Source organism: Xiphophorus couchianus, chromosome 22, assembly GCF_001444195.1.
Source record: "Xiphophorus couchianus chromosome 22, X_couchianus-1.0, whole genome shotgun sequence".
In the NCBI taxonomy this organism is placed as follows: domain Eukaryota; kingdom Metazoa; phylum Chordata; class Actinopteri; order Cyprinodontiformes; family Poeciliidae; genus Xiphophorus; species Xiphophorus couchianus.
Genome location: NC_040249.1, coordinates 9,207,863 through 9,220,952, shown reverse-complemented (window position 1 = coordinate 9,220,952; position 13,090 = coordinate 9,207,863). Strand labels below are relative to the sequence as shown.

At 36.8% G+C, this 13,090-nt stretch overlaps 2 protein-coding genes across 3 annotated transcripts in view; one reads left to right on the top strand and one right to left on the bottom strand.

Annotated features, from left to right (window-relative positions):
* Positions 1 to 4,152: 4,152 nt before the first annotated feature.
* The window catches only part of LOC114137711 (SH3 and PX domain-containing protein 2A), a 70,573-nt gene continuing 61,635 nt past the window's right edge, over positions 4,153 to 13,090 (top strand). The window contains exon 1 of one of the 2 annotated variants that reach the window (XM_028006501.1): positions 4,153 to 4,715. In XM_028006501.1, the coding sequence (XP_027862302.1) occupies positions 4,644 to 4,715 (72 nt within the window). In that variant the 5' untranslated portion in view covers positions 4,153 to 4,643. The remainder of the gene's footprint in view (positions 4,716 to 13,090) is intronic. The other variant, XM_028006502.1, reaches the window with a different exon arrangement.
* Positions 5,642 to 9,729, bottom strand: LOC114137713 (N-acetyllactosaminide beta-1,3-N-acetylglucosaminyltransferase 3-like). Its single transcript, XM_028006505.1, has 2 exons — positions 9,563 to 9,729; positions 5,642 to 7,900 (listed from the first exon to the last, which is right to left on the bottom strand). Exons 1-2 carry the CDS (start codon positions 9,568 to 9,570, stop codon positions 6,718 to 6,720), a joined length of 1,191 nt encoding a protein of 396 aa, XP_027862306.1. The 5' UTR covers positions 9,571 to 9,729; the 3' UTR covers positions 5,642 to 6,717.

Here is a 13,090-nt window from a genome sequence, read left to right as displayed (position 1 = left end):
CACGTTCCAACACTTCCGCTGTAATTTCAAAGTAAATCTAAAATAACAAGAACATAGAAAATAATATTTTAGATCTAATGCAGTAAAGACCATTTATGACACAAGTGTATTTTTTTTTAATATTTAATAAACATTTATTTGCAAAGTTGTGTTTTTGTATTTTGATACAAAGAGATTGCAGGCCTTAAATTTGAAAGATAATTTCCGCCGCAGACCGCTCTGTCACTATTTCACTAAACATATTTGCTTGGCGGCGTCCGTTTCCTGAATCTTCTGTGCAGGAAGGTGCTCTGCCCAACCACGCATGCTAGTTGTGTTAATGTCGTCATGAACAGAGGGAAATGGTGTTTTTTCGCACCACCACATTGTCAAACAATAAGATTTACCTTGTCAAGGGTGTGAAACGCAATGAAACACTTTAACGCAGAGGTATTTCAGAGCTGTAAGGGGAAGGTAAATGTACCCAATTTTTCCGCACAGTGCTCTTAAGTCTAAATTAATTTTCAACATGAGGTTAAATTATCAGACGCTCGTGTAAGCCTCCACTAGAGGGCAGCAAAATCCTTTACCAATTGAAGGTTAGTTTCTCTTCATCCTGGTTCCCTTCATTCATCCATCCTGGTTCCCTCTTTCCATCCATCCTGGTTTCCTTCATCCATCCTTTAAAACTTGGTTCCCTTTATCCTGGTTTCCTTCATCCATCCATCCTGGTTCCCTTCCGTTCCTGGGAATTAAGTGACCATTTTGATTTCTTTACAGGGATGTTCTAACAATTTATTAAAATAAAAATGAATAAAGCCAGAAAATCCTTTTGAGTTTGTCTTTGAATGTGAAGATTCGACATGAAAATTGCTTTGAGATGACAGAAAAAGAGACAATATTAAACATCTTGGACAATGCCATCTCCAATGTTTAAAATTGTCCAGGATGTTTAACGTTGTCCCCAATTTTTTATTTTATCTCCAGTGCTTAACATTGTTCTTGATGTTTAAGGCTATATAATGTTAAATTGTCATTATTGCTATGTTTACTGTATCTGGAATGTTTTACTTTATCTCCAATGTTTAACGCAAAAAGGAAACTTTTCCGGAAATGAAATTTGACATCTGATAAACATTGGCAATAATGTTAAACGTCAAGGATAACGTTAAGCATTATTCTTGATTAAAAAGAAAATCGGGGACAACGTTAAATATCCTGCATATTAAATGCTAGACATCAGAGATAAAGTTCAACATCCCGGATGGGCTCTTTAACACAGTATATATCAGTATAACATGAATATTATAACATGGTTTTAATTACAATTTTTTTATAAATAGGGCATTGTAAGTAAGCCATTAAACTGAGATAAATAGGATTAAATAAGTGTTCTTACTCCTTTTCAAACAGAAAAAGAGTGGTAAGCCAATGATTTTGTTTTATATGTATGCATGATTTTTTTTTCTGTAGCACAGGTAGCACAGGTGGTCAGAACACCGTTTCTATGCGACAGCAGCAGCTGATCGTCGTCACAGAAATGTAAACAATGGAGGGAGGAGAGCGATGCGCATTTTGTTGCTGGAAAAAACTGAAGTATTTTGAGTTTCTGTCGCCAAGTCCGATTATTATAAGCAGTTTTATGCTTGTTTTTTCTAAGATCATTTGCAAATTTAATTTGGGCTTGTTTTTACATTTTTTTGGGCTTGCTTTTGAACGTGAAGTTGCTCATTTAGGTTTTGAAATAAGCGGACACATAATAAGTCCCAGAATTTGTCTGACAGCCAGTTAGTTTCAGTCAGATTCTCCCCGTCCATCATTTCCCGGATGATCCGTCCCGCTGTGTTTTCATGTCAAGTTATATTTGCTGTGAACTACGTCGAGCTTCGCGTTGTGCTCCACAAAAAGACTATAATATGGACAGCGCATTAAACGTGAAAGCAGCCATGAATGAACGTGTCCGTAGACTTGCGCAACTAAACACCATTATAATCATTAATATAAAGATAAGTGTCACAAATCTGTTCTGAGTTCCATCATGTTCCATCTGAGTTGCAGAGCCGCAGGAGGAGCACTGTGAGCTGTGAGGCCGGGGCAGGAAGGAAGACACTCTAAAATACTACTTAGAGTTTTCCAGACAATACTGGGACACACAAAAACATGCAAAGATGACTAAAGTTATTTTTTTTGTACTGTTGTAATTATTAAACAATCTCCCCTTCAGTTCAATTTTATAAGTAGAGACACATAGGCGATGTTACCATCAATTACTTGCAATTAAGTATTAGCAAACCTCCATTTTTCACAGGTGGTGAAAAATGGACCTTACCAAGCTCCGCCCACAACCGACCCACGTGACAGCAAGTCTCACAAGCAAAGCCTCGTGGCGCGTTGTTTCTACGTAAACATGACTGGATTAGTGCATCATTTCTACCCGATTTTCACAATATATCAGCTACTACAATGGACAGAGGAACTAACAAGTTCATGTCATCATCTGGGAGGAGGTTACTGGTTTCTCAGTCACAAGCTGGTTGCAAACCTGAGGCCAACAGGTGTCAGTCAGTTATGGTAGATCTGAAATTTGGTTTGATGACGTCAATATGAGAAGCTACAGACTGATAGGAGGAACCAAAGAGCTCTGTAAAGGTAAAGGCAAATCTTCTGAAGTTGGGATATAATTAATTTAATTTCACATAATTATCGCGGTAGAAGCCATTTGTTCGTTAAAATTTTATGAAATATATTAGTTCTATTTGATGTTTGTTGTGAATGACGTAAACTCACAAAGGAACGAGGTAATTAGTCCAACGTTTAGAAACTACAGCGGCTGTAATGCGCCACAGCAAAGGTAAACAAAAGTAAAATAACCCGAACAGGTGATCAACTCAAAACCACTCCTACCTTTTTACTCTCTCTCTCTCTTTGTAGTTTAAGCACACCTGTTACCGTGGCAACCGCCTGCAAGATGAGCAAAGATTACGTTAAAAACATAACATTCAGTCCTTACGATATCAAGTTTCCAGGCTTGATATTTATTTTTCGATTATTAATCAGCGCTTCCCTTAACACAGCGATGGTTGATTGACTAGCTGTACTTGGTGCTAGAGTGGCTAACACGAGTACAGTACACATTGGATATTGATCTGTTTAGCTAACGTAAGACTGTGTAGCAGACAGGCTTCAAGGTGTAGAAGTTGTATCAGTTCTGCCATTATGCTGTACTTAGCTAACGGGAAGCTAACGGTGTGTTTGTGAGACGACCATCATTTCTACCCGATTTTCACAATATATCAGCTACTACAATGGACAGAGGAACTAACAAGTTCATGTCATCATCTGGGAGGAGGTTACTGGTTTCTCAGTCACAAGCTGGTTGCAAACCTGAGGCCAACAGGTGTCAGTCAGTTATGGTAGATCTGAAATTTGGTTTGATGACGTCAATATGAGAAGCTACAGACTGATAGGAGGAACCAAAAAGCTCTGTAAAGGTAAAAACAAATCTTCTGAAGTTGGGATATAATTAATTTAATTGAACATAATTATCGCGGTAGAAGCCATTTGTTGTGTATGAAATATATTTGTTCTATTTGATGTTTGTTATGAATGAGGTAAACTCACAAACGAACGAGGTGACGACGTAGAATGGACATCAGCCAATGAAAAGCGGCCCCTCTGGTAAGGTCCATTGTCAACAGCTGCTGAAAGTAACTAAAAAGTTACTTTTAATGTAACTTTGTTACTTTTCGAATCAAGTAATCAGTAATCTAAGTTACTTTTTCAAGGAGTAATTAGGTTAAAATTACTTTTTCAAAGTAACTATGCCATCACTAAGTTTGAACACGTATTCTGCTAAATACAAAGAATATGACTCATCAGATTTTTTTTTTACAGTAATTAAATAAATCCCTCTCAATATTCTTACATTGAACAAATGAAAATAATTTTGGTCATTCTAACTGACCTAAAACATGACAAGTTTAGTTTAATTGAACTTAAGGCGGATTTGGACCAGTTAAGTGGACCAAACCAAATCATTTTAAATCATTTTTAGTAATGATGATACATTATTAGTAACAATGATAATGTAGCAGTAACAATGATGCATTATTACTGTATCATTATTACAACAATAACGATAAACCAGTGAGTAAAGCATAATGCACTGTAAATTTGACTGAATTTCAACTAAGCAGTATTGTGGAAACTAAAGACAAAAGTGAAGGAATCCCTGTTTACTTAAAGCTCCACGGAACAAAGAAGCGGTAGTCCCAGCCAGGCTGACCTCCTTCCTGAACAGTCCTGTGAAGTGTGTCCAGCCAGCTGAACTGGGTCCGCCCCATACGCTCTGACTGCCCACTTTGGCTCCGGACAGCGGCGGTGCAGCCCCTCTTTCAGGGTGGAGAAGTCTGATCCCTCGCCAGTTTTATTGCGTTGGATTGTTTCACAAAAACCGCTTGACACCGTCAGTACGTAGGGGCACCCAGAACCTGACCGTGGATCGCGCTATTTTCCTTCGCTTAAGTTTGCTTTGCCGTTTGCACAAGTTAGGACGTTTGCATCTTTAGAGCTCCCGCCTCGAGGTTTCATGGGCAAATATATTCGCCTTTGCAGTTTGTAGTTGTTTTCCCTTTAAATAAAGGCCCGTTCGGTCTGTTGAGAAGATGCAGTTCCGCACTGTCTTTGACGTTAACGTCGTGGACGTGCAGAAGAGAAGGAACCCCTCCAAACACTATGTAAGTTGTTTTCTCCTCCTCTCAGCTGCGTTGCTACTTCATCACCGATGATTCTTCGCGAAGTATACGTGATATCTTTTCCTTGGATTGTTGATGTCTCTCTGTTCATGCTGTACTGAACTTATTTTCAGTTGACAGAATACTGGGATTTATATGATTTTTGTCATGGGCTTTCACCGACATTTGACATTTTTTAATCAATCAGATTTTAATACAATGCATAATACAGGTTTCTACATAAATACAAGAATGACATTTGACAAGTAAATACAACAAAAATATGTTTAAAAAAAGTCTACATTTTTTTACATGTTTAGTAAAGTTAATGGTTTCCCTTCAATCATGATGCTAATTGTAAATTACCAGTATGTCAATATATATAATTAATGTTAAACCTTTGCAAACTATCATGGGTAGGCTACTGGATTATTTTATAAAAAGCAATTTGAATTGCCTTGCTGCTGAAAATTTGCTATATTAATAAAATTACTTTACATAAAATTACTTATTAAAAAGAAAAGGAAGAATAAATTCCTTTTTGTGATTCATTTGTATATGGATACAGTAATGAACATGATAGGAACACAGTAATCTGACTTTGGGTGTGGACCAAATCAGCAGTACAAAGACTGTTTGGAGGACATGGTCTTTGTACATTTGCAAAATATTTTTAGATTGATTTATTTATGGTGTAAATGTGATCCAACCTCGTTCCGACGCAGATGCTGTAGGTACATTGTGAAGGCCAGGCAAATGCAACACAAACCTGGCTGCTTGGTTGCCATATTGGCACATCATTTTTGTAAAGCATAAAATGCTATGCAACTTTCAAAAACAGTTGAAATTTTTGTTCAGTCAAAAATTTACTATAATGTATTTGCATATACCTCAGAAAGTTAATAGTTGTGCCCCTTGTTGTACTGATGTGTCATGTTATCCTCTTGTCACACATCATGTTTTGCAGATACTTTAATGAAGCTCTCCTTGCCCAACCTGTCAGTTTGTCTTGGTAGATGTGAAGTTGTTCTCAGTTTTTTTCTAAAGTTCATGAGATTGAACTGTGGTCCATCAAATATTTGAAGCTTGGAATATTGTTTTATAACCTAACCCTGCTTTAAACCTGTTAACAAAATTATCCTTGACCTTATGTGGCGTATTTCTTGATCATCATGATGTTGTTAATTCAATGACCAACTCTTGAGACCTGACAGCTGCATTTAAACTAATATTAAATCATACACAGGTGCACTTTATTCATTAACTTATGTGACTTCAGAAGGCATTTAGTAGGAGTTATGGTAGTAAAGAACATTTAATATATTTCCTTTGATTACAAAAACAATGTAAATACCAAATTAAATGTACAAGAAACATTCATTAACACATTCTCAACACATGTAACAAATATAAAAACAGGTTCCATGAGAATTAACCGATAACATGTCTTTTACAATTAGTCTATGAGTTACATTGACTAATTATTGTAACATTCCAATAGGAGGGAAAGAGGTGAAACAATAATAAACAATGATAGAATTTCATAAACAACATTGTATAACAGTTTTATTAAGTTACATATTGATACTACTAAAAAAACCCCAGCAACATAGCTCACGGATTATTTTGTTGTGTTCACTTGCACTCAGAAATCTGATGCTCATTTAAACACTAGTTCACATAGCATATGTTTAGATTTCACAGTTTGAGTGTTGTTATTTTTTACTGTGTTTTTTTTCTGTAATTAACTAATCAAATCTAGAATCAGAGCATTAAAACCCATGTGATAAAAGCGATATGGTATAGCTGCAAAAATAAGTTTATTAGTATTGGTAGCTAGCTTACTTACTAAATAACTACTACAAGAACCTAGCTTTCTGACTATGGTTAAAAAAACAGTCTTTAATGTGTTACTACCTGCCTAATTAACCAATTACTTAAATCTTTTTTTGACCCAGGTCTTGCTCAGACAGTTCATTTGAGTTTATTTTGGCTCAACTGTTTTTCATGTTTTAGCACTACATGGGAGTTTTGGGTTGCGTACTTCTTGCCACAAGAAATATAGGTCACTGGGCATGAATTTGTGAAGCAAAAGTAAATCCTTAAGGTAACAGGGGTCATATTTATCAACTTTTCTGGAGGGAATGTGCCAATATAGTGTTTTCACTCCTATGTGAGAGTCAGGTTTAAGTTTCATTACAGCCAAACACATTCCTATGTAAACATCATCAATAGGAATAATTTGGACCAACGCAGCTATTTTGTAAATGACCAAAGCTGTATAGCCTGATAGAAGGTATCCCCCACCTCCGCAGTAGGGGGGGAAAAAATCTTCTTCATACACCTGGAACGGAACAAAGTACTTACTTATTGGGTTTCTTACAGGCATCGCATTTTTCAACAGATGGCCAGTAAAAAGGTGCTTATTTCCATTATTATCTTTAAGACTTTGAAGATATTCAACCATGTTGTCAGTGTGGGCAAAAACATCATCATCACCATTCAGTAGAAATCGAGCCTGTGGACAACGTTTGTCCATCCACTCAAGGAAGAGCATCTGCTTCAAAGTGAGGTTGAAAAAAGAATCCTTAAAATCCCATTGGAGGATGTCATTGTGATGTTGGTGCTCAAACATGACAAGTTTGTTCAATTTCTCCTTCTTGAAACCTGAACCGTCAGTTCCAATAATAAAGATTCTTCGAATCACTTTTCCTTTATATGACCTCTCTGCAGCCCAGGTCTTGCGCAGAGTTTCTCTCCGCTCATAGTTCTTTGGGGAACTTTTAATAACAAGCAAAAGAAAGACGTCCTCAGGCTCATCATCTCCTCCACATTTGTCAGGAAGGTCCAGAATTATGGGGAAACTACGACAGTGACGATAGTAAAGAAAGTCTTGAATCATAGGGGACAGGGAATCAAAGCCAGAGACATTTTCAACCACTGTGTTTTGTTTACATCTTGGTGTTAGGTTTTGTGACACCGTCCTCCTTTCCCATTGCCAATTTGACGATGGGGAAGTTTTGTGTAAGGCATTGTGACCTTCTTCTTTTAAATATGCAGATCTCCGGTCGTGGTTGTGACTAGATTGATGTGTTGAGATGTTTTGTGGCTCAGTGAAATAAAGAAGTACCAGAAGGGTCAGCAGCAGTAATAAAGTTGTGGCATAGATGTTATTTACTCTCAAAATGCTGAAATCAAAGAAACATAAAGAAATACAGCTTAAAATGACAACATATCTATATCTTGTGTAAACACATCCATTGCATTGTTTCTTCTGCTTTGTTTTATAGTGGAATTTAGGAGCAGATTCTCTCCTAATAAATGCTTATTACACAGTCGACCGAACACTGTCACTTTAAACCAATAAGTGATCTGTGCAGTGGGAATTTACATTAATATGCTTATAAAAAAGGTTTGGGTGACTTTTAGCCTTTTGACTAGATTTGAAGAAAAGTTTGGCTACTGACTGTACTTCTCTTCCAAGACTCATGACAGTCTGCCACATTTTCATGAGAGAGGAGAAAAATAAACAAAATGACAGGGAGGTGATAAAAAAAGACTCACTTAACTCTAAAATCCTATAGGAGACTGCAATTTTATTGAGGTGAAAGGGTAAAATGGTATGAAGTAAGCTATAAACAAATATTCACATAAACCTTATAACAAGGGACATGGGATCTTTTTCTACTCATTATCTGGCATAATATCAGAGTCAACATTCCTGTGTTAGGGCTGGTAGGATTAGCAAAATTCTTTCTATTTGCTAAGTGCCTGGAATAAAGGGAGATGTATTTTCATGTTTTATATTATTTTTTAAACTTTTGTCAGATTTAGAAGTTAAAATATATATTTACATTATATGAAAATGTGAGTTTTCAGACTTTTAATGCACAAAAATAAAAAGGAAGTGAAATGAAAATCAACACACACACCGTCAAACAAATGTACAAAAAACCCAGCCCATTTAAAAAATCTTATGGGAAGATTAATGTTTAGTGGTTGTAATGATTTCTTTCTTTCATAACAGTCTAATGAGAAAGGACAACAGGACTCAGTAACTGCAGTTTAAATGAACGCACAGAGATGTACTATGACTTTATTGCAGATTTTATAAGCAAAATGTAAGTTTTAAGACAGGCTGCATTGCTAAGTGAATAGGAAGATCTCTATAATGTCTATAATGGACGTAGTCTATAGTCTATAATGGATTACTTTTTTGTGGTCTTGATGCTAAGAAAGCAGAATAATTCTGAATGTTGTTAGGACTAAGGCTAACAAGCAACAACAAAAGGCTTAAAGTAAGGTTCACAGATTGTGTTTTTGAACTCATTAAGAGAGTACGTAAGTGAAAACTGACAGTTCTGTGTTTGCAGGTGAAAAAAACTATTAAGATACAGATCTTTTATACAGTTTTATAGTTATACCATAACATTTTTAGTTTTGTCAGAAAAAGTCTTAATATTGTGATGACATTTAGGATAAAATAACTTATTTCATAATGAATAGCAAGTCAACATTTCAAAAGGTTTTTAGCCATTTCATTTTCACATAAAGATGATATCAATAACTGCTTGTACTTTCAAACATAGTTTTAAATAAAGATATAGAAGAAAAATAAAAACCTATAAAGAGAAGAGAAAACACAACTAGAAATATGGGACATGCCTCCTGATTATTGTGAAAAGCAATCTAACCTCAAAGAGGATACATGCAGTCATAAACAAAGATGTACTTTACAAAACATTTTACAAACATATAACCTTTAATTGATCAGAAACATTCAAGTGGTCAAAATAACACAAAAAGTAAGCAGAGCCCATAAATGTGGAAACTAATTTTGCTATAATTACCTGACCATGTTGGTAGATGGTGAGTGCCTGAAGAAATGACGACTTTATTTAATAAAGCAGAAAGAAATAACTCTTCCCTGTTTCAGCCACACGTTCGAAGACTTTCACCCAACCTGCTTGTGACACTGACAAGTGCTGTGCAAAGTTTGATAAGACAGCCTTTAGGTACTCAAGTTCATCTCCGTTAAGGCGTGCCGACAGGTCGTTAAACTGGTAGAGCAGGAAGAATAGTGGGTGAAAACATTCTCGTAAGTGATCTTTTTAGAATCAAATTATGATCCAAGTGTCTATGTTGGGTAAGGCTATTCATACTAGGATGCCCATAAAGTTCTGCTTCAACCAAGTAATTGCAAAGCATTGTAAGTTAATTACAATGGTTTGTAATTAAAGTATTGTAATATGCTTACAAGCATATACAATGCTAGTACGTTGAATATGTACTAATTAGTTTCTGTTTTATTATCTTATAATAGAGGTATCTGCACTGTAGTTATTTCAGTTGTCTGCAATACCTTCATCTTCATTTGGCTTAACATTAAAGTATTGCAGTAACAAATCAAATAGTTTACAGTTAATCTCATAGCTCAAGAATTCAATAAGAATGTCTAACTCAGTAATCCAATAATACAACGATGATACGTTATAAAAAAATTCCCACAGATCAGGTCTGTACCCACTAACAGGATAGTAAAATATAATGTAACTTTTTCCATGTTTGATCTTGTATAAGAAATGTTTTTTTTTAAATCCATCAGATTAGTAAATTAAAAAAGAAGACAAAGGATGGATGGACCATTCTTAAAGCTCAGAGATGATTTTGTAACAAAAACCACAGGGGGTTTCTGTAGTGCTGTTATCCTGGGGCTGATGTTGCCTGGGGACTTCAACCTTTGGATGGGGTCTCCCATGGTAAATTGGCTTCAGGGAAGATATTAGAAAAAGGCTGATTCAAAAATTTAAGTTGGTTTTAGACTCCACAAAATGGTGTGTGTGTGTGTGTGGTGCACCTGGTGGTCAAGACTTTGCTTCTTGGGGCTCAATCAGGACCCTCTCAGAAAACTACAGAAAGCCACTACCAAGTGGTACTACCACCTGCAGGGTATGAAATTGAGGTCAGGTTTTAAATTTAGTTTTTTCCCGTAATCAGTGTCGTTTTCTAAGTATATGTGTTGAGTGTTTATAAAGGTACGGAAACACTTTAGTGTTCTTGCAAAAATGATATTGAAATAGCTTGTACTTCTGTCTGTTAAAGCTCTTGTTACAGACCACTGTTATGATTCTGCTTAAAGTAGTTTAACACAGTGAACCCCAAGAACTTCTCCTTTGGTATTTGAAGAATTAATGTGTCCATCCGGTTCAATTGAAGTGATTAACCTGAGAGTTTAAATCAATTCCATCATCCATCTCCTGCTGAGAATTCCTCCCCAAGGCTGCTAAACATAGGCCAGAGACTTGCTCTCAGGGGAGATAAAGCCAGATGGAAGGTTTGACTGGGAAATCCCCTTGAGGAAGGAGGAGGGCAAAGACAAAAAGATCTCATCATATATGAGCTAAGCAACTGGAAATGCATGTCCGGTTTGACAGAGGAAAGAAGCAGCTCTTTGTTTTTGTCCCCACTGGTAAATTGTCACTTCCTTCCAGGAACATGTGGCACAGGAGCTGCAAAATGACAGTGGTGATGTACGTAGAAATCTTATTTACAAACGTTCTTATTTAAAATAACATTTCAGCTTTAGTTCAGCAGAAAGAAATAACTCTTTAGTGTTTAAGCCACACTTTGCAGATAACTTTTGTTTTAATCCAAATTAATCAAACGTTTCGTCAGGGGCACAATTACATATTTTTGAGGTGGATGCGAACATCTCACCGGCGCTCCCATCCTCCCCCCCCACATAAACTTGTACAAGTGAGCCAAAGAGCCGCTTCTGTTAGCCTGTGTCTGCAGGTCTGAGGCTTTTTGTTAGCATGTTTTCTATCATTCTTATAGCATGATAGGAAGCCTTATCCAAACTGGCAACCCACATTAATAAAATGGTGAAATGATATTGACCACAAAACGCTGTATTTATAAAAGATATCAACATTTTTCCTACACAGTCCTAACAAACGTTTTTAATGTTCTCTTCACAATATTTATTTACTATTAATCTATTTGTATGATTTGTTCTTTAAATTGCCATCTATATTATTTTTCGGTCTCAGGAAATGATTGAGGGATGAAGAGACTGATGTCTGGCTCTTTAAGTTCTGACGAGTCTTCGGTTCCTCTCCTGATCCATTCTGTCTGATATCAAACCCACTGTGTGCCACTGAATGCACCGAGACATTTATTTTAATGCCCCTATAAAACTTCACTGTGATTGATTAGCCTGTGTCCTCCCACTACCATGTGTATTTTTGCCAGAGGTTTTATTTCTAAGGACGGTGTAGTATGGGGTGGACATTTTAAAAAGACACTGGTTGATAGCAGCTCGCTGCGGCTGCGTAGTGAGCGTCAGTTCCTGGGGTCCTATTTAGGTCCCGCAACGACAATTTAGCTAACCCTAATATTTCCCGTGTTTTGTTTTGGTCATTATTATTACACTTATTGTTGAGATGTGTGTGATAAGTGTGTCTATCAGACATTATAGCAATACGGAATAAATCGCGTCCCGTATTGGACAACAACAACCGCCTGTCATTTTAGGCTAGCTTAAGCTAACCTGAATATTTACAACTCTCTTGTTGATACACGGACATTACTTACCTTCCGTCTTTCAACCACTTTGAAAAGCTTTTCTTCGTCTCTCCAACATCTTTATCCTTCCCCCTCTTCCATATTCTGTTTTGTGCCCCGGAGTTTTTTCTGCACCCCATCTTTAGCTCCCTGTTGTCGAAGCATTACTACAAATTTGAAAGAAAAAAAACGCGCCTCAGCGCGTTCTCGAAGGTACAGTACAGACCAAAAGTTTGGACACAATTGTGTGTCCAAACTTTTGGTCTGTATTCAATACAGAACAAAAGTTGTACATTGAATTCTCATTGAATTCAATGAGAAGGTGTGTCCAAACATTTGGTCTGAACTGAGTACAGACCAAACGTTTGGACACACAGTTGTGTCCAAACTTTTGGTCTGTACTGTACCTGCCCAAGCTACCTGTAGGGACCTTACCAAGCTCCGCCCACAACCGACCCACGTGACCGCAAGTCACACAAACAAAGCCTCCTGGCGCGTTGTTTCTATGTAAACATGACTCGATTAGTGCATCATTTCTACCCGATTTTCACAATATATCAGCTACTACAATGGACAGAGGAACTAACAAGTTCATGTCATCATCTGGGAGGAGGTTACTGGTTTCTCAGTCACAAGCTGGTTGCAAACCTGAGGCCAACAGGTGTCAGTCAGTTATGGTAGATCTGAAATTTGGTTTGATGACCTCAATATGAGAAGCTACAGACTGATAGGAGGAACCAAAGAGCTCTGTAAAGGTAAAGGCAAATCTTCTGAAGTTGGGATATAATTAATTTAATTTCACATAATTATCG